The 20,032-nt window shown below is 42.8% G+C and overlaps 1 protein-coding gene across 2 annotated transcripts in view; it reads right to left on the minus strand.

The window, feature by feature from the left end:
- The window catches only part of VWA8 (von Willebrand factor A domain containing 8), a 365,498-nt gene that overhangs the window by 38,292 nt on the left and 307,174 nt on the right, over positions 1-20,032 (minus strand). For both annotated transcript variants that reach the window (XR_009611412.3, XM_060637082.3), the window contains exons 38-39: positions 9,843-9,951; positions 6,756-6,912 (exon numbers count right to left, since the gene is read on the minus strand). Coding sequence is in view for 1 of the 2 variants with exons in the window: in XM_060637082.3 (XP_060493065.3) it covers positions 6,756-6,912; positions 9,843-9,951 (266 nt within the window). In the remaining variant the exon portion in view is untranslated. The remainder of the gene's footprint in view (positions 1-6,755; positions 6,913-9,842; positions 9,952-20,032) is intronic.

A 20,032-nucleotide genomic window follows, 5' to 3' on the forward strand; every position in this document is an offset into this window, starting at 1 on the left:
TCCGTGGGTTGCTTTTAGAGACCAAGGACATATATTTGGTTGACCAAGATAACAGTTCAGGCCCAAAGAATGTAACTTAATGTGTTGTTATGTAGAATACAGGAGTTTTCTGGAATTGCTGTGTACTTTTAATAGGATAATTATGTTTTCATATTATTGTGGCTTTGAGGTTCTAACCTGCCAGCATGGTGCTCCTTTTTATTGTTCTTTATCATCAGCTTCCACTGTAGCCCCAGCAGGACATTCACAAATCCTTGAACACACTGTACACCCAGAGCTTGGGCTTCTCCCCCACTGGGAACTTCCTTTCTCTGCCTCTTTGTCTCTATTCCCACTTACTCTTCAAGACTCAACTCAATAAGGACTGCCTCTAGGAAGCCTGCACTGATCCCAGGTCTGTCTTCTGTAGCCTCAGAGCATTTTGGGCTTCCCTCTATCAGAGCATTTACTACTCATGCTATACGTGTCTGCCACCTGTCTCCCCAACTAGGCTCCCTTAGGAGAAGGATTGAGTCTTTCTCATTTTTATATGTGCAGTGCCTAGCATGGTACCTAGCACATAATAGGTGCTCAAAATGAAATCAAATGAATGACTGAAATAAAAATAAGACTCAGGATTATTTAAAATGCAGCATCTCAAACTAATCATAAGGAGAAGGTTCCTTCACGGAATGAGGCTCTCTTGGACTTTACAGTGTTGCATTCATAATACGCTAATTTGATCACGTTTCTAGAAATTTCTATAAATGAAAGGGTGCTGATACTAGGACAGGCACTAATGAATGCATGTCTACAAAGCCTAGCAATGGCACAGTATTCTAAACTGCTCTGCATGTGTGCATGGGCGTGTATACGTGTGTGTAGTGCTGGCAGGTATGGATCCTGTGTGCACAGCTGAAACTCTTATCTAAAATCTAGATTTGTCATCTCAGGCTGGACAGAAACCCCAGATGCAAGATGAGAATGAACGGTGTCTCTTCCTCCATGTCAGGCCAAGCACCGGGAAGAATCCAGCCATCATGAGGCAGAGTGTTGGAGGCTTACTAGAATCACATAACATTAGGGCTACACTGCCAAGGGCAGATCTGCAGTTCCTGCCCAACCACCTGGAGGGGTCAGCTAACACTAACTCAGGTTTCAAGATCCCGCTTGAAGGCCACATCCAATGGGGTCTTGCTTGATCCCTCTGGTAAAACGGATCATCCCTATTCATAATCTTCTACAGCTATCTACTATGAAACCTCTGCACATCACTGCTTTTACTACATAGGTCTATTTCCCTCTATCATAGTGTTTCTCAAACTTTATTTTCCACAGGAGGAAATATGCTTTACGTTGAGATCCAGTGCACACAAGTATGTATGCACGTGTGTGTATAACTAAACCAAAAATACAATGAAAAACACATTTATTACATGTGATTTACTACATGGATATTTTCTCTTCTATTCCTCTGAGAGAAGAAATAGTCTTATTTTTTCTTTGAATCTCCAGTACCTAGCGCAATGCCTGGCACATGGTAGCACTCAATAAATGCCATCAGACAGCAATTTGAAAGCACTGACTATCAAAAGGTAAATAATAACTGAGTGGTGTTCCCCAAGGTGACATGCCAAGGGGCCTTCTAAATTTAATTTACTTTCTGTTCTGAAGAACAGCTAGGAATACGAGTATAGCACTTGACCTCCTAACAATACCTCTTTATGTTTGCTTTTTGGCAATCTCTTAAACCTCTCTATAAATTTTCATTAGATTAAGTTACGTCTCAAGTCTCAAGGCTGACAGAAGCTGGGCACCATGAATACTGTGGGACATGCAACTTCCCCTCTTTCATATATAGGAAGCTAATACGCTCTGTCCCATAGAAGGGAGATTAATACTTTTCAAAGAAGAGAGGTTAGTACAAAAAAATGTAGATAGCTTGCCCTTAGCAGGGAGAAACACACACACACACACACACATACACACACATACACACATGCACACACACACGGAAAGGAGTCAGGCAGTTGGTAAGTCACCTTGGGCGGACTGGTCTTTGTAGTGAGATCAGAATCCGCTCCAGTGATAGGGCTACTTCTGGCACGGTCACATTGCACCCCAAAACACATCACATGCTGTTTTAATTATGAAGAAGTCTGGAAATCATATTCCAGGTTGTTTCAGCTTTCAGAAAGATCGCCTACAAGGTGCTCAAAGCTGATAAATTCTGAAAGATGAAGACCGAAGCAGGGAAGGGGAAAGAAAATAGGAAATCTTAGCCTCTGGACCAGATAAGCTTCCTGGTGTTAATACTCTCAAGCCCACAAAACTATCTGGAAATATGTCTTTTTGCTGCTTTAACTGATCAAAACTGCAGGGCACAGCTGCTTCACATCCTAGTAATCTATGTGGACTAACTGCATTTTGTTGGCACGGTATATTTTTAAAGGGTATATTTATTGTTACGTAACAGTCTGGGAATTTTAGTTCTCATTTTACTTTTCTTATAGGTCAGCCTTAAATACTATAATTTTGGATCAGTTATGAGGAAAACAAACATAAGTTGAGATCTATGGTGTGAGGCTGATGAGTTTTACAAATGGTAGTAGGTACATTCCACAGCCGGCACCCACCTTAAATACTCTTTTAGGCACGTGAAATACCTCACCATCGATTTCATTCAGGTTTTGTTGCTTTAATGTTTCTGTTCTGCCTTCTGCATGTCTTATGCTTGTCTTCCTGAATGAATCTTTTTTTTTTAAAAGAAAAAAGTTCTTAAATTCCAGTTAATTTACAGCATAATATTAGTTTCAGTGTACAATATCAATCAATTCTTGATGCATAGGAACAGGTATTGAACTGGAATCCAGATACAAATGAATGCTAACTAGAGGCTATGTTGATGATGTCAAGAACCTATCAGGAGGATTAGGCTCTTCAAGGTAATATGGGGGACCTCTAGGCTGATGGATGGGTCTGGCTTTCAGTCTGGTTTTAGCCAGTTTCTTCTTTTTTTTTTAAGTTTTAATTTTAATTCCAATTACTTAACATACAGTGTTATATTAGCTATAGCTGTACAATATAGTGATTCCACACTTCCACACATCACCCTGTGCTCATCACAAGTGCACTCCTTAATCCCCATCACCTATTTAACCCATTGCCCCACTCCATCTAGTTTTAGCCAGTTTCTGAATTAAGTATCAGCCCGTCTTTGAATAAAGCATTATTTGTGCATATTATTTATTCCACAAGTGTACGAGTGTTTGCCATGCACTAGGTTTGGGGTATAGGTACTGGGGATATATTACAGAACACAATACTCTGCCATCAAGGAACTTAAAGCCAGTGGAGGAGAAATCAACTTTTCATATAAATAACAATATAAAGGGAAAGAGGAATAAGAACTATGGAGAAAAGGTCCAGGGTATATAAAAGCATAAATGGAGGGACCTGACCTCATTCCACATATGCCTAGCATTGCAAAATAGCTTTAAAACAGACTATTTGATGACAGTAAAGAATTATTACTTTTTCTTTCTTTTCTTTTTTTTTTTGAGAGAGTGCATGCATGTGAGCAGAGGAGGGGCAGAGGGGGAGAGAGAGAGAGAGAGAGAGAGAGAGAGAGAGAGAGAGAGAGAGAGACTCTTAAGCAGACTCTATGCCCCGCAAGGAGCCCAACGTGGGGGCTTGATCTCATGACCCTGGGATTATGACCTTAGCTGAAATCAAGAGTCAATTGCTCAACTAACTGAGCCACACAGGCGCCCCAAGAATTATTACTTTTTAAAGACACGATAATTGTATTGTGTGTTTTTATTTTTATTTTTTAAAAATCCTTATCTTTCAGAGATACACTCTGAAATATTTACAATGAAAGGATAGGACATCTTGGATTAGCTTCAAAACAAACCAAGGGTGGGGACTAGGAGTGGAGCCAGATTTTTCTTCTTGAAGTTGGGAGAACAGGTACTTAGGGTTCTTAAAGTTTTCTCTCCACTTTTGTTTATGTTTGAGAAGTTTCATACTAAAAAGCGAAAGAAAATCTTTAGCAGGACTAACCTGGATACTCACCAAATAGGAGTATTTACTCCATGAAAGCAGAAAGCACCCTCTTTCCTGTGTTTGCTATGCCCTGTCTTTCTCAGGATCTTCATGTGTTTTTATTTCTTCCTCTCCTTTCTCGTACTCTTGTCCACCTCTCGTCTTTCAACCACCTTATGGATTTCTCTTTTACATGGACTAGATTCTTCTCTGCAGTAATGAGTAGACGTGTATGGTTTTCTCACTCTCTTCCCCATTTCATCTCTTTCCTCTCTTGTAGCTACTACATTTAGTTGCCTTATTATCACAGATGCTTCTTTCCCCTCCCTGTCAGCAGTGGTTAACAGAACCAGGTTCCTTCTCCCTATTACAGAGATTAGAGAAGGGATTGTATACTTGTGCCCAAGCACTACTGAAAGGTCTTTCTGCCTCCTCCCATGAACTATGTGTGTGTCAAAGTAATCTATTTGTCCACTTAGGCAAAACTTGAGACGGGATAATTACTTATGAGGCTCTGAGGATAGCAACAATAGGAACTTATTAGTCGATGCATACCTAATGTGGTTTTGGTTCCTAATGTGGTTTTGGTTCTTTTCCTAATGGATATTTTATTGTTTGTATGAAATGTAGAGCAGTATTTGAATCCCAGCAAGATTTTCCATATAGCATTCCTACCACTTTTTTTTTTAAGAAGTTTAAACTGCTCTCATTTCCTTTTTTTTTTTTTTTTTTTTTAAGTTCATTCATTTTGAGAGAGACAGGGAGAGTATAAGTCGGGGAGGGGCAGAGAGGAAGAATCCCAAGCAGGCTCCTCTCTGCTACCAGCACAGAGCCTGATTTGGGGCTTAATCCCATGAACCGTAGGATCGTGACCAGAACTGAGATCAAGAGTGGAATACTTAATGGACCGAGCCACCCACGTGCCCCTAAACTGCTCTCACATCTAACATAGTTATCTGTCCCCCATAACTTTTTTGAGAGGAAGAGAGAAGAAAGTCCCCCATCCCAGAAGAGCAAAGTCAGGCCCGGTGAGGATAAATAACCTGCTCCAGGCCTCCAGAGATGGCAGCAGAACAGCTGCGAGGAACACTTTGCCTTGTTTGACCTCCTGCGTATATGAGGGTCCTACTGCTGGCAGGGTTTCCTGAGGGCAAGGCCGGAGGGGCCTGCGTTTCTGTCCCTATTGTTCTGTCCTGTTTACTTGCAGGATGTGTAAGCACAGCATGTAACGTAGTACCAGATGTTCTACGTGGGAGGAATTTCATTACTCACATACACTTGAGGGTGCTTTCTTCCGACTGTACCCAGCCCTTTCAGTGAGCACAACAATGTAAACCAGCCTCCCGAACCACTACCAATTCCCTCAAACGTGAAGGAGACATTGCGGGTCCTTTGGTATTTTTTGCTTTTAGACATGTGGATGCCTAGTGAAAGCATCATGTGGATTCTTATTTTTTAGATGGTTCCAATCAAAGTGGCCCAGAATGGTTCCGGATCGTGTAAAAGCCACAGGCTCGTTGGCCTGGATTTCAAGGCCTCTGCCCTTTGAGAGGGACTCCACATTCAACCTCATTCCCCTCCACTCCAGCTGGTACCCCGTTATCCTGGGTAGATAAGCTGGCTCTCTCTGCCATAGACACTATGTTCATTCTACTCTGGTGTTATCCCTTCCTGGAAGAGCCAAATCCTGGCTGAGCTCAGGCCCCACCTCACCGACCTCACCCTTCTCCGTACTGGCAGGGGGCACAGCTCTGTACCACGTGACTGCAGCCTTAACTTCCAGAGTGTATGTGGGCATGAGTGTGCAAGTTTGAGTGTGTGTGTGTGTGTTTACTAGTCCTATCCCCACATCTACAAGATTCCCGAGGGCAGGAAGGCACTATCGACTATCACGTAGAGTTTTCTAAATTCCCTATGGGGCCTAGGAACAGAACAGATGTGGATAGAGTGATTTGAACTTTAATTTTTCTTCAGAGCAGTATCTTTTTTAAAAATTTTTTAACATTTATTTATTATTTTATTTTATTTTTTTAATTTTTTAAAATGTTTATTTATTTTTGAGACAGAGAGAGACAGAGCATGAATGGGGGAGGGTCAGAGAGAAAGGGAGACACAGAATCTGAAACAGGCTCCAGGCTCTGAGCGGTCAGCACAGAGCTCAACGCAGGGCTCGAACTCAGGGACCGCGAGATCATGACCTGAGCCGAAGTCGGACGCTTAACTGACTGAGCCACCCAGGCGCCCCATAACGTTTATTTATTATTGAGAGACAGAGAGAAACAGAGCATAAGCATGGGAGGGACAGAGAGAGGAGGAAACACTGAATCTGAAGCAGGCTCCAGGCTCTGAGCTGTCAGCAGAGAGCCTGACACGGGGCTCAAATGCATTAACTGAGAGATCATGACCTGAGCTGAAGTTGGACGCTTAACCCACTGAGCCACCCAGGCACCCCTCTTCAGAGCAGTATCTTTGGTTTGACTTTCCAATGTGCTCAATTCCTTTTCCTACACAATCGTACGTAATGAATACATTTAACATATTCACATCAAGCAAAAAGAACAAGGGAGTATGTTCATTTGGTCTCTGCCGGGAGGCAGGAGTGGGGGTGTCCGTTTGTGGTCACCGCTGCTGCATGAGGTGGAAAATCAGGGGACGCGGGATCTACTCGGGGACCGCCGCCACACCACACCCCAGCAGCCGCCCTGCTCTCACTGCAGCGGCCCACTCACCGCTGCTGAAAGGCCTTCTGGCCCATCTCTCTGGCGGCTCTCTTCACCTCCTCGGGAACCGCGTCTTTCTCGGCCTCAGACACCTGGTACACCGCATGGCCCGCGTCCAGCCGGTAAGGACCTCCTTTGCCGCCCAGGCCTGCGGTGTCTCTTCCCCCTGGAAGGAAACCATGAAAGTCCAGGTGACAAGACTGATGCAGACCACAAGACAAAAGTCAGATCGTACCTTTAAAGCAGTCCTGTGAAGCATATGAATGGCACCCACTTAGTGATTAAATGTTCAAATGAGTTGTCTCCTGGAAACAAAGAGTTTCCCCCTGTTTAGGGTGCCTTTTGTCTTCTCTGTCCAGCCAAAGTTTACCCATATTTCAAGACATCTCGTCCGATGACTACCTCACAGGGATCACTCCTGGCCACTATTTGTTACCCTTTAATATTTATTTTTTCTTTTCTCACCAACTGTTAATGATGGGTGGGATTATATCTTACATAATTTTAAATCTTTGCACCTACAAGAGTGGCTTGGGCACCATAGATAACTTGGTATGTATTTGTCAACTAAATGAGCACCGCTTCTTGTCCCTTGCACGTTACCTTACTTTTCCTTAAAATAAGAGAAAGACAGCCAGGATATAGATCCAGTCAGCTTTAGACACTGTCAGCGGCAGGACAGCTTTCCAATATAAACCCAAGTCTGCATGCTTGTAAGTGTGTGTTATGTAATATTACAGAAACTGTTTGTGTTGTAAATATAAATTAAATGCCTAGAGGACCAGGTAGATGATACTATAAAAACTGGTGACGCCTTTGGCTAGCTAGAGCAAACTTGCCTTGTCTAAATACATTCAAATTCAAGTTATTTAAAATATCGTGTTGGTCCTCAAAATACATGTATTGGCTAGATTCGGCCTCTGGGCTACCTCTGTTTTATAATGATGAAAATACTAGTAATCAGTTTCTTTTGTTCACTCACACATAACTTGGGCACTCAGAAGAGAATTCAATATTGGGAGGGGCAGTGCAGTATCGCATCGTGTCGTATCGTATACCCGTATTATATAATACAACACTGTACAGTTAAGCGGACAGGCTGAATTTGAATCCTGGCTCCAATGCACTAGTCATGTGTCCTTGAAGGAAGTCCCTTAACTTCTCTGTGTCTCAGTCTCTTCATCTGTAAAATGGAGATACTAATACTACTTAACTTCTTGGGATTTTCATGAAGCTAAAATGCTTAGAACAGTATCTGGTGGAAAATATAGAAGTGGTTGCTCTTACTATTATTAATTAGACAACCTCTCATCACATAGAATGAGGTCATTTCTAAGTTTCACAAAGTGGAAATTTTGAAAGCTTTTAGGCTTTTGTTAAATTATGTTACATTGACCTTTTCCCCCTCGGAGCCTTAACTGGTATAATAAACTAAAAGTAAGAACTCAGCATGTACTGCTTCCCTGACCAAAGTCCAGGTAGGTCATTTCCTTTTGGAAGCACCATGACAACAGCCTATTAATTACAGTATGTTTACCCTTTGATTTGAGAATATCTGACTTCATTTTTATTTGGAAACTGATGGTGGAAAATTTCTTCTTAGATGGTGTGATTGCTGGTTCTCACTCAGCGACAGCCTGTAGGCAGAGGGGACCAGTAACTGGACAATGACGATGAGCTACAGAGGTAGAAAAGCTATTTCTGTGACCTGACTCCCTTCCTACAGGTTCTCCTTAGGCATGGGTGGATCATGATCAGAACTTAACACCTCCTAGGTGCTGAGATGACAACATTCAGAGGCTGGTGTGAGCAGTCAGCATGAGTCACAGGGGCCCTCAGGGAAGTCCCATGGGGGTGGAGAGGGCAACAGGGGGGAGCTCTTCATGACCTCTACTTCTGAGAGCCTTTAACTTGTATGACTTAAATGAAAACACTGGTCAGAGGTTCTAGACTTCAAGGCATCATCTTGAAGCTAATCTCAGGCAATTTAAATCAGCTCCTAATGTATGGGGAGAACAAGAAAGGGAGGGGCTCAGATGATGAAAGAGGGATCAGGTGATTTGGGTCAGAACTCTGTTCAACGTGATTAACAAGCGAGACCCTCGGCTCCAGAGTAGTCCACTGCTGGGAAATGTACGTCGGGCCAGCTCATTTCACAACGCATTCCACATGGATTAAATCGTGCTGCGTTGACACTGATTTCGAGATCAAAGGACATTTCTAAAAATACCCTTTCTTTAAAGCTGATGCTTGATGAATAAACAGAACAGGCAAGAAGTCTACGGGCCTATTTGATAGCACATTGTCTCAGCACAGAAACCCATTTCCTCCCGAGGCTGTCAAGGCCAAGAGGCACACACCATCCTTTGGGAAGGAGAAGCATGGAGCTCGTGCCAACACGAGACAGAGATAAGATCAGACGGTGCACACACAGTCTGGCCCTATTCCTGAGGCCCAGCAGATGTGTGTGTCCAGCTGCCGCAGAGGAAAGAGGAAGGCAGCAGTCATGGGAACAATGCTCTCATCAGGCAGCCAAGAGGAAGGAACGGACCACGGCCATCAGTTCAAACTGCAGCCGACTCTCTTATCTCAAAATCCTGCATCCTCAACACACTCACTTCTGAGATGTGGAAGGCGAGGACCACTTCTTTTCCAAGTCAGCTGGTCAAGAAAGAATTTACTATAGATTGCTGGCATGATCCCAAGGGCATGGAATTTAGAAGGGGTTAACATTTTTAATGAATACATTCTTCAGACCAGGGCTTGTGCGCAGCACTTTACAATCGTGATTTCATTCAATCCTCACCACAACCTGGTAAGGCAGGTAGTAGTTTCCAATTTACTGATGAAGCCACCCTGGGAGGGTCAGAATGGTCTCCCGTCACAAGGTGGCAGCATCTGTGGGGCTCCAAAGGCTAGAGCTTTGTCACGTGTTGATGTCACACTGGGACTCAGGGCAAAAGCACAGTCCCGCTGACTAACGGGGGAGGCAGAGAAAGGAAGGGGTCCCTGCACCTTCTCAGGGGTGGTGTGCATTCTACCTGGGCTTGTGAGGTTTTGGGAAGCTCGACCCAGGAGGATGCGGGTGCTACCAACCTGTTCCACCAGCCCAAGTATTCCCGCCCACGTGGGGCATGTTGTCTGGGTCCTCCTTCCCGTGTTTGGGGGAACTCACGTCTTCACCACTATCTCTGTTGATTGTTATCTACAAACGGAGAATTGAGACATTATCACTATCTCATGAGCAACCCCAGAGACTGCAGGACAGAAAGAAGAATAACCTCAGGCAACAGGACACAATAGATGCTGTTTAGAGTTTGGCAAACAACTTCATCAGATTTCACATCCATTCAGTTGGCAAGGAGACATTTGATTTAAAAAAAAAAAATTCTTTGAAAAAGCAAAAAAAGAAAAGAAACTGGGCTGAGTTATAGCTTCAGAATTCTCTTGGGGCAGCACGTGCCTCGAGCAACCACACCAGGAACAACAAACACCTTCGAGAAGCAGGGAAAGTGGATCTCACCAGAGACTGACACTCTCTGGACGGTTTAAAAGGATCACTGCCCAGCTGAGTCTCAGCAGATACACATTTACCTCTTTAATTTTCAAAGACATTCGATCCTTTTGAGAAATACTTTGTATAACACATGTGGAAAACAAAAATAGCAAATGTATCTGTGTGTGCTGCAGTGGTATATTAAAGTTATACACACAGAAACTAAAAACTGCTTACTTATTTTCTGGACCCTCTCTAATTTATTATGGTACTTTGTAGCTTTCCTAATTCACCTTTATTTTAATACAGGATTTACTATTCCTGCAATGGCAAACAGAATAAGCTGCACTTTAGCCCTCTTCCATGATAGCCTGTGACTCACTGGTCCCTAATTTCACTCAGCACAGATTCAGCAAAAGGGCTGATAATCACCCAAGGATTCCAGTCGTACTAAGTTCATTCATTGGATACCGTTCCACAATAAAAAGAACTCAAAGCAGTCACACTTCATGAATCCTATGAGTCTGCTGTTAAATGTAATGGTTTTCAGGGCAGACCAAATCAAATATGCATTTATTTGTTCAAAAAGTCTTCTGGAAGATGTTCTGGCAGGACATCGTACGAAGTAGAAAGCCATGGAGAATTGGTCACTGCTCTCTAATTGCTGAGGGTAGAGCAGGGTGGGGCTTGCACCTGGACCAGAAGCATGATGCCAGATCAGTCTTTAGAGCTGACCCATTCCTTGTCAGTGCCTGGACTTTCATTCTAGATGTTGGATTAATGAAGGTAGGTGGGTAATATAGAGTCTTTGCAAGTAAAATGGCTATTAAGAATGAATTCAACATAACTTCCCTTGTCTATGTCCAGACTAGTTAATTTCAAATGTTAGACCATCGTAAAGAGATTTCTGCCAATAGCTTTGGCAGCATTAACAGGGTTTTGGCCACAATTTTAGCATACTTTAAGAAAATTCAGCAGCCGGGACAAGACAATTGATATGAATTCCACACACACAATCATGCTCTAAAAATGGGGGAAAGTAAATATTTTCTCCTTTTTAAAATTAAACTATGCAGAAAAGCTAGAAACATTCAGAGAACAAATAAACATTTAAAAAACTTTCCCAGAACTTGTCACCACCTTCTAACTTATCCAGAGGTAATATAAGAGATAAACGGTAGATTAAAATACTTACGAACTGTAAGAATTCTAGACCAGCGCTAATCAATAAAATTTTCTATGTTGATAGAAATGTTTACAGCTGTAGTGTGTAATATGGTAGCTAGTAGCCCAATGTGGCCACTGAGTACTTGAGGACCTGACGTTTACATTTTATTTAGTTAACTAAAAATTAAATTTAAATAGCCACATGTGGCTAGCGGCTTTTTCACTGGACAGCACAGCACAAGGACAAGCTTGCCTCAGTCCAGCAGATACTGTTTGGAGCACTTTGGAGCATTCTGTAGACGTTCTCCATGAGAAATGAGAAAAACAAGGAACATTTAAAAACTGGGATAGTGTTTTATTCTGTTTTGAATTTAAGAAATCTATATAAAAGCTGTAACTAGCTGAGCCTGGGTGGCTCAGTTGGTTAAGTGTCTGACTTCAGCTCAGGTCATGATCTCACAGTCTGTGAGTTCGAGCCCCACATCAGGCTCTGTGCTGACAGCTCAGAGCCTGGAGCCTGCTTCAGATTCTGTGTTTCCTTCTCTCTCTGCCCCTCCCCCCGCTTGCACTCTGTCTCTCTCTCAAAATAAAATAAAGACATTAAAAAATATTTTTAAACCTATAACTATAGTCTAACAGGTTTTTTTTAAAAACAAATACAATGGAACTTACATATTATTATTACTATAATAATAATAATATAAACTTTTTAAAAGATGCTTTGATTACAATATTATCACTGATCAAAACAAATTGTGGACTGCTTCTGGAAGGATCTACAGAGTCCATGACAGATTCTTCTTTAATATCTTTAATGGTGGAAAATATGTATTAAAACTAGGTTTGATTTTTAATAAACAGTAAAAGGATACTTGGAGTTGATTTCTGGTATAAACTATTTTCTAACTTGCTATGTACCTGTTGGCAAGTCAATTGACTTCTCTGGCCCTCAACTTTCTCATCAGAACTAAGGGAGTTGAACTCAATGGTTTCTGCCATTTTGCCTAGTGTTGAGATGCTCTGATTTCAGTGATTCCAAACCTTGTAAATAAGGTGATCAATCTGTGGCTTTAGTCAAAACAAGGTACACTTACACAATGATGAGACTAGTTTGCTTATAAGAGTTGTGAGTCTTCTTTAGGCCAATTCTAAAAGATGAAGTTCCAAAAATGGTCTCAGCAATGACAGCATTATTGGAAAAATTGTTCTGAATATCATTCTTCACTTTAGGTGTGTGTGTGTGTGTGTGTGTGTGTGTGTGTGTGCGCGCGCGCATGTGTATTCAGGTATGTTGTTTAAAAATAAAAAAAATTCAGGGGCGCCTGGGTGATTCAGTCAGTTAAGCGTCCGACTTCAGCTCAGGTCACGATGTCACAGTTTGTGAGTTCGAGCCCTGCATCGGGCTCTGTGCTGACAGCTCAGAGCCTGGAGCCTGCTTCGAATTCTGTGTCTCCTTCTCTCCCTGCCCCTCCCCCACTTGTGCTCTGTTTATCAAAAATAAATGAATGTAAAAAAAAATTCAATAAAAAAACTTCAGAAGAGAAAAAGAAAGCAAATTCCTATGTGTCTAGTAACTTTAACAAAAATTAGTTATCTTCTTTAGATATTTCCTACAATCCAGATATTCTAGTGTAAGAGAATAGTCTTTAATTTTTTTTATTATTTTCTTTTATTTGAGAGAGAGAGTGCAAGTGGGGAAGGAAGCAGAGGGAGAGAGAGAGAAACTTAAGCAGGTTCCATGCTCAGCATGGAGCCTGATGTGGGGTTCGATCCCACAACCTGGGATCATGACCTGAGCCAAAAGCAAGAGTCTGATGCTCAACCAACTGAGCCTTGAGAACAGTCTTTTAAGAACAAATACTAAAAATGATGGCACAAGATAAAAGGAAAAGCCCTGCAAATTGTCCCTCTGTGACCTCCGAAATCATGCTCTTGGAGTTGCAAAGACACTCAATCAAAATGGGCCACCATGGAGGCAGAAAATTGGCTATGAAATTCCCGGGGAGAAAGGAACTGGTATGTTCTTTGCCGCCTGTGTCTTCCCAGGCCATCTGCTGGGAAAGGGAGATGGCCTTGCGTACATGGCTAAGAAGACAGCCATACACCAATCCCAAGTGGGAGTCTAGAGATGCTTCAAAATCGACAAATTCTTAACAATAATTATCAGCCCAAACGTGATTTATTCCAGAGAAATACATACCACAAAATTCCAGGACACTTGCTTAAAAAAAAAAAAAAGGCATTTTGGGAAGTTTATCTAATTTTGTGTCACTTTATGAATGCTATTAGACTCACAGGAATATATTTCTCTAGCACATCTGCCAAGGGGTTTTCAAAGGCATTTTAGGGCATCTCTTACATGAATTGACAATGATTCATAAAAAGTACAAGGCAGGAAGTCTAGGTCAGTCCAACCCAGGACAGAAACTGAAACAGATACTTGGGAAGGCCTATCATTTGAGGAAGCTTGTCTCCTGGGGACAGACATGTGTCATGGAGCCACTGGTCATTCTGAAAGTTGATAAACTACTGAATACTTTGAAGTTTGTGTTGAGGATTTGGAATACATTTCCTATGAGGGATGGTTTCATCTAGAAAGAGCTCAAGTAAATCATTCCAATTACTGAAATAGACATTACTATATTCATTAAATGGATCAAAATTTCCCCCAAACCACAAATATCATGGCCCCTTACAGCTTTTGATGCAAACTGATGCATGTGCCAAGACCTCTGATGTGTTTCTCACGGCTGACACAATCTACTTCCGTTTAGGGAAGTGTGCTGTAATCCTAAAAGCTGTAATCCTACGAGTCCTCTTACATATGAATTAGATTGGAAAAAAACCATGAATCTTGTAACATATAACTCATAAAAATGTTCCAGAGTAAAGCAACCCAAAGTCAGAGCAGGAAAGGGACATGACTCACTAAAACCTTGTAATTCTGGGCAAGGCTCATATATTTTAGGCTCCTCCTCAAGTTCAGGATTTTTAAAAACCATCAGTAAAATGATATAAATAGTCAGATTATAATGCTGGAAGAAGAGTTAGCCCTTGGAGGTATGACTGGCCACCATAGCTGATTCTCATTTTCCAGCGGGAGACTAGGTGGGGCACAGCAGATATTTCTAGCTGCCTGCCCAACACCCATCCACTCCCTCTTTCTTCTTTTTAAACGGGAGTCAGATGAATCATTGTTGACTGGGATTAAACATAGCATTCCCTTTTGCCAGTGCCTGGTTTAGGGAAAGGCATGAGACCTGAGATGGAAGAGAAAGTCTATCAGGAGGTTTCTGGGAAAGATCTTCCTCCCAGGTAAAAGGAGAGCTCTCTCGCTGCCCCGGATGCACTGCCCTTCTCTGCCCTGGAACACGCACACACTTGCTGCCTTGGGAAACAGAGTCAGGATGTGATGCCCAGAGCTGCAGCCTACATCTGATAAACCATGTGGAAATAAGTCGAAGGAAGGATGGACGGAAGGATGGAGGAGCTAATGTCCCCAAATGGCACTGTTGAGCTGCTGAACCAGCCCGGAGTCATGTAACTCTGGTCTTCCACATAAGCAAATCATAAATGTCCTTATGGTTTAAGCTACTGTCAGTTGGGTTTTCTGCTACTTGGAGTCAATTGCACGCACATTAATAAATTCATATGTTGAAGGATGAATGACGGGCAGCAGGGCGGAAGCTATTGTCCTGACCTTTTGGAGGATGTCCTATTTCTAACAAGAAGACATTATTTGCATTCTTGCAAAGAATCAAAATTGTCAAAATTGTCATAATAATATCAGCACAGAAATCCTACTTAATATAGTTGCCTACAATTTTCTTGATTGATTCACAGGCAACTGAATGAACGGATTTATTCATTCTCTTATGCCAACATTTCTGGGTATGTTTATGGTACATCTGCTATTTACTGGGACACAGAGATACATGAAACAGGATCTTTGCTTCTAGAAGGATACTTATAAAGGGGAACAAAGTCACAGCACAGGGTGATACAGGCCATAATAAGGCACTGAGCATACTAGCCTAAAACATATTACTGTCTGAGGTTATTCTTACAGATTAGAAATTGCCTTGATAGACACAACGATAGACACATTACTATGTCTTGAGGAATGATGATGGTCTTTCATATGAAGATAACTGGCTTAAAAAAAAAGGTGACCCTCACCTAATTTTCATAAATAACATGTAGCTTCTATAATGAAATGCATGACAAAGATCCCTTTGTCCATAGGTACCTTCTATGGATTTCAATTTCAATCTCTGGCAAGCCATCAACTTTGAAGAAGTTATCTTCAGTTCTTCCCTGGCTGGTGGCAACATTTGCTTTCAAATACTCAGTGACCCCTTGCCTTCTTTAATCCCTGTTCATTCTCACAAAGCAGGGAAGGGCCTGATTTTTGCTCATTGATGTTAAGAAATTACACTATAGCTGATATACACCCATACTGAATAACCCCAAAGGGTATTCACATTTTAAGTGCCTTTGTCCCTAATTGAGAAATTAGGTCTTTCTTTTGTTTGAAAGTCTAGGAAGAAGCAAATAGGCAGAGGTGGCAGGTGAACATATGGGGCAAGGGTGGGGTTATACTAAGTCTGTTCCCTGGCCCTGAAGACAAATGCCTCTTAGGGTGATTGTAATACTACATGTAAGACACAGACTAGGTGGTCTATGGTCTTATCTTGTAGACACTCTTGCTCTGATGGGGTGGGTGGAGTCTTCTGGCATAGAAAGGGTTCCCGTCCTTTCTCATGGGCTTTTTCAAGCCAACGAGCAGCTCCTTTCTCCTGACTGTGGGCTGGACCACTTGGCCCACCTCCCCAGACTCAACCAAACTCTGTCTTACCCTCCTCCTTTCTGCTTGACCACTCCTAGAGACTTGGGTGTATTTTGTTTTCCGGCATGAGTGTTGTGCTTGGTAAGTATTTTTAAACATTTGAAATGATAATCTAAAACATCTCTCTTCCTCTATCTGATATGATGTTCTGGAACACATACCTATATATATCCTATGTTATTTCTTTATCTGAGTTTACAGTTTCTGATAAAGAACTTTCTCACTGAAATGCCCCTCTTCACTAAGTCTATTATTATGCAACAAAAATACCCAGTCTGATTAAAATAAATGACACTGTAAAGATTTCACAGCTTCGGCTAAAAGGGGGGGCCACCTATCAGTTTACTATTTTATTTTACATTTTATTACCCGACAGCAGTAGTTGGCACAGTGGCTTATACGTACATCCTTAAACATAATAGATGCTTAATAAATATGTTAAATGCACATGTGTGAGGCTGCTCGCAACAGAAATGAGTTTAATCTTCTGTGTACAAACCTCTCCACAATAAGCTGTCAGCTGGGTGTCTGCTGGGACTCTTCCTGGCTCCTTCCTGCCAGCCTCTAATTGGCAAATAGCACAGCAGGGTTCAGCCATGGGCAACAGAGAGCCGTCTCCTCATAGAGGCAGGAAACACATGGCCCTGTGGGCTCGGGGTTGTTCTTAACTCCTGATCCTGCACCTCCCTCCGCTTGACTCTGATCCCTGCAAGGCCTCAGCTCAGTTTCTGGCTGGACCTGTCACTGGGCCTGGGATGACTCCCTGTCGTGGGTAGTGGCCTCCTTGCTCTCTGACCCAGATAGAGCTCTTTGAATGGCCTTCCAAAATAAAATTACAAGGTTGCAGAATCCATCCAAAGCAACCTCTCACTTTACTTAGAGTATTTATTCATCTCTTTCTTCTCTTTAAATTCAAATAGAAACAAAAGATGGGGAAAAGTTTTAAAAAAATGTTTATTTATTTATTTTGGGGCACTTGGGTGGCTTAGTCAATTAAGCATCTGACTTTAGCTCAGGTCATGATCTTGGAGTTCCTGAGTTCAAGCCCCACGTCAGGCTCCATGCTTTCCTGCTCATGTTCTCTCTCTCTCTCTCTCTCAATAAATAACGAAATTAAACTGTGTAGTTTAAGTTTATTTGGTTATTTTGAGAGAGAGAGAGAGAATGAGGGAGGAAGGGAGAGGCAGAGAGAGAGAGAGGGAGAGAGAAAGAATCCCAGGTAGGCTCCAGCTGTCAGCACAGAGCCTGACACGGGGCTCGATCCCATGAACCACGAGATCATGATCAAGAGTTGGACGCTTAACCGACTGAGCCACCCCGGTGCCCTGAGATGAAGGAGGCTTTTGGAAAATGTGAGAATATGGAACGCACATGAGGGAATTGGGAGGATGTTTCATGGGAAAAGAGGCTGTAGTTACAAACAAATCTTTAAGGGAAACCAAATGTTGTTATCATTGTGCGTAGGTGAGTGTCAAAAACACATGTTGAGAAACCACAAATAATTGGCATGGCGGCAGTTGCCTGGCACGGAAACGCACCCCCTCCTGCTGCCACCTGCCAGCACATCCAGTGATCTGAGCGTCCTCACGGAATCAAGTGCTAATTCAATTCAGAGACAGCAGAGGCAGGGCAAACCGTCAGGTCTTTACATGTTCCACCCTTTCTATTTTTGCCTCTTTTGTTTTCAGGAGGCTTCGACAGGTTAACATTCAACACTAGCCCGGTCGTCCGATGTCCATAGTCAAGGCAAAGGTTAGTGATGCAAGGTCACCTCAACTACAGCAAATCGTGCGCAGCTGCTTTGGTTTTGTTAAATATGAGAGATGGTCCTGGCAAGAGACAGCTACTGCCGTGGACTTTTATCATTACTGCCGCGAAGTGATCTCTCGTGCCATTTCCTGGCCAGGTGATTTCAGTCTTAGACCGAACTTTTGTGTTCTAAGACACACCATCTATTTAGCAATTTTTAAAGCTATTGTGCTTTCCATGTCAACAGGATTCTCTGAGGTGCTGTGTAGCTAAGGAACCGGAAGGATGGATAGAAAAGCCATTCCTACCACTGAGTGGTTAGAAGCAAAAGGGGCTTTTAATATGACCTACGTTCTAAAAGTTCTTGGAAGCAATGATCACAGCCTCATGCAAATGCACTTGACATAGGAATTCTCTGAAAAGAGGAGCGCTAAGTGAATCAGTGCTGGCAGGTCCTTATAGCATACTTCCTGTGGAGTATCAAACACTGGCAACCGGTTTTCCATTTTCTTTGTTTCCGCTGAAGTCGCATTCTGCCGATTATTTCTTCCAGTTATCCTGCAGACAGGCTCCACATCTCAGGCTCTCATAATGTTCCTATGGTATTGCCTACTGCCGTTTACCCTGGGCTTCCTTGACCTTTTCCTCAGGCACATGCGGTTCCTGTGGAACCTGCGCTGTGACATCTGGCAACGCATCGTCCTTTGCTTCCAACAGGACCAACATTCTCACACACTTTGACAGCCACTCTGGGCCAGAAGCAGTCATCAGAATGCAAAATCAACGGCACCAAGAGAGGCCAGAGAGAAATAAGCTGCACGTGCTGCACACACACAAAACTCAGGATGCGGTGTTATGTTGCTCATTTGCTGGGCGCTTATGGTTTGGGGCTCTAAGGCTCACTGAGCAAGGGAACATTCCAGGCTGTTGCACTAGCTCAAATGGGCTGAGAGTGTAGAACGCTATGTGGAACCTGGGCAAAATACACATGTTAAGTGATCGTGATGTGCATTTTTGTGATAGTACGTTTTTAAAAGAAAAGATTTCTTTAAGTGATAAATAGCATTACAGTGAATCGGCACTTGGGGCATATTGGAATGTGTGGCCAGACAGGTAAACTGGTGTGGATTCTATGCTGTGGCCATGCAGAGGGCAGGACTAGGTAATAACCTGTGTGTATCGTCTTCTGCAGCTGGCACAGCCACTGTGGCCATTTCAAAGCTGCAGGGCAGCTCCAGTGGTGTATATGCCACAAGAGTATATAATTCTGATAATATATAATCCTGATGATTGCTCTCCTGGAACTTAAGGAGGCAGGTTGCAGAGCAGGAACTTTGGGGCAGGAGAAAAGAATACGATTGGCTTTTGCTTTATGAAACATTCTTTTAACTTGACTTGTGCTGGCGACATGAGCAATAGACTAAGAACGCTAAGCACCGACAGGTAAGGCTTATGAAATTTCAGGCATAGTTATAGGACACAAATTATGTTATGTTTCATCGATACTGAGCTACATGGTAATTAGATACAAACAAATGATTCCTATAAGGGCTATAATTAATTAGGGGCTGATATCATCAAACACGAGTTTGCCATTTTCTTTGTGTTAGTTTTCCAGTTTTTTCAACAGTGTGAATCTGTCAGTTTCCCATTTATACCCCAAACTCCTATGCCCCAAAAGACAAAAGCCCTGAATGCTTTCCCAACAAGTTCCCTGTGCTCCTGTCTCCCGTGGTTCCCCCTCTCTCCCTGCACCTTGCTCTGTGCCCCAGATCTAAAGATTCCTCCAGCGGGCCTGGAGGCCGACGGCAGAAGGCAGCACGGACTCCGGAGCCTGAAGCTGTGTATGTTCCAGGGGTGCCGCAACAGGGTCCCAGGAAATGAAGGGAATCACAGGGAAGGGAGAGGAGGGAACACTGTAAAGACTAAGTTAACCTGGGGCCTTGGGGCTGAACTGGGGTGAGCGGGGTGGCAGCCAGTCCTTCCTCTGTGCCTTCCCGGTGCCGGTACTGTCTTCTATTCATG

This window comes from Panthera onca, chromosome A1, assembly GCF_046562875.1.
Source record: "Panthera onca isolate mPanOnc1 chromosome A1, mPanOnc1 haplotype 2, whole genome shotgun sequence".
NCBI classification, from domain to species: domain Eukaryota; kingdom Metazoa; phylum Chordata; class Mammalia; order Carnivora; family Felidae; genus Panthera; species Panthera onca.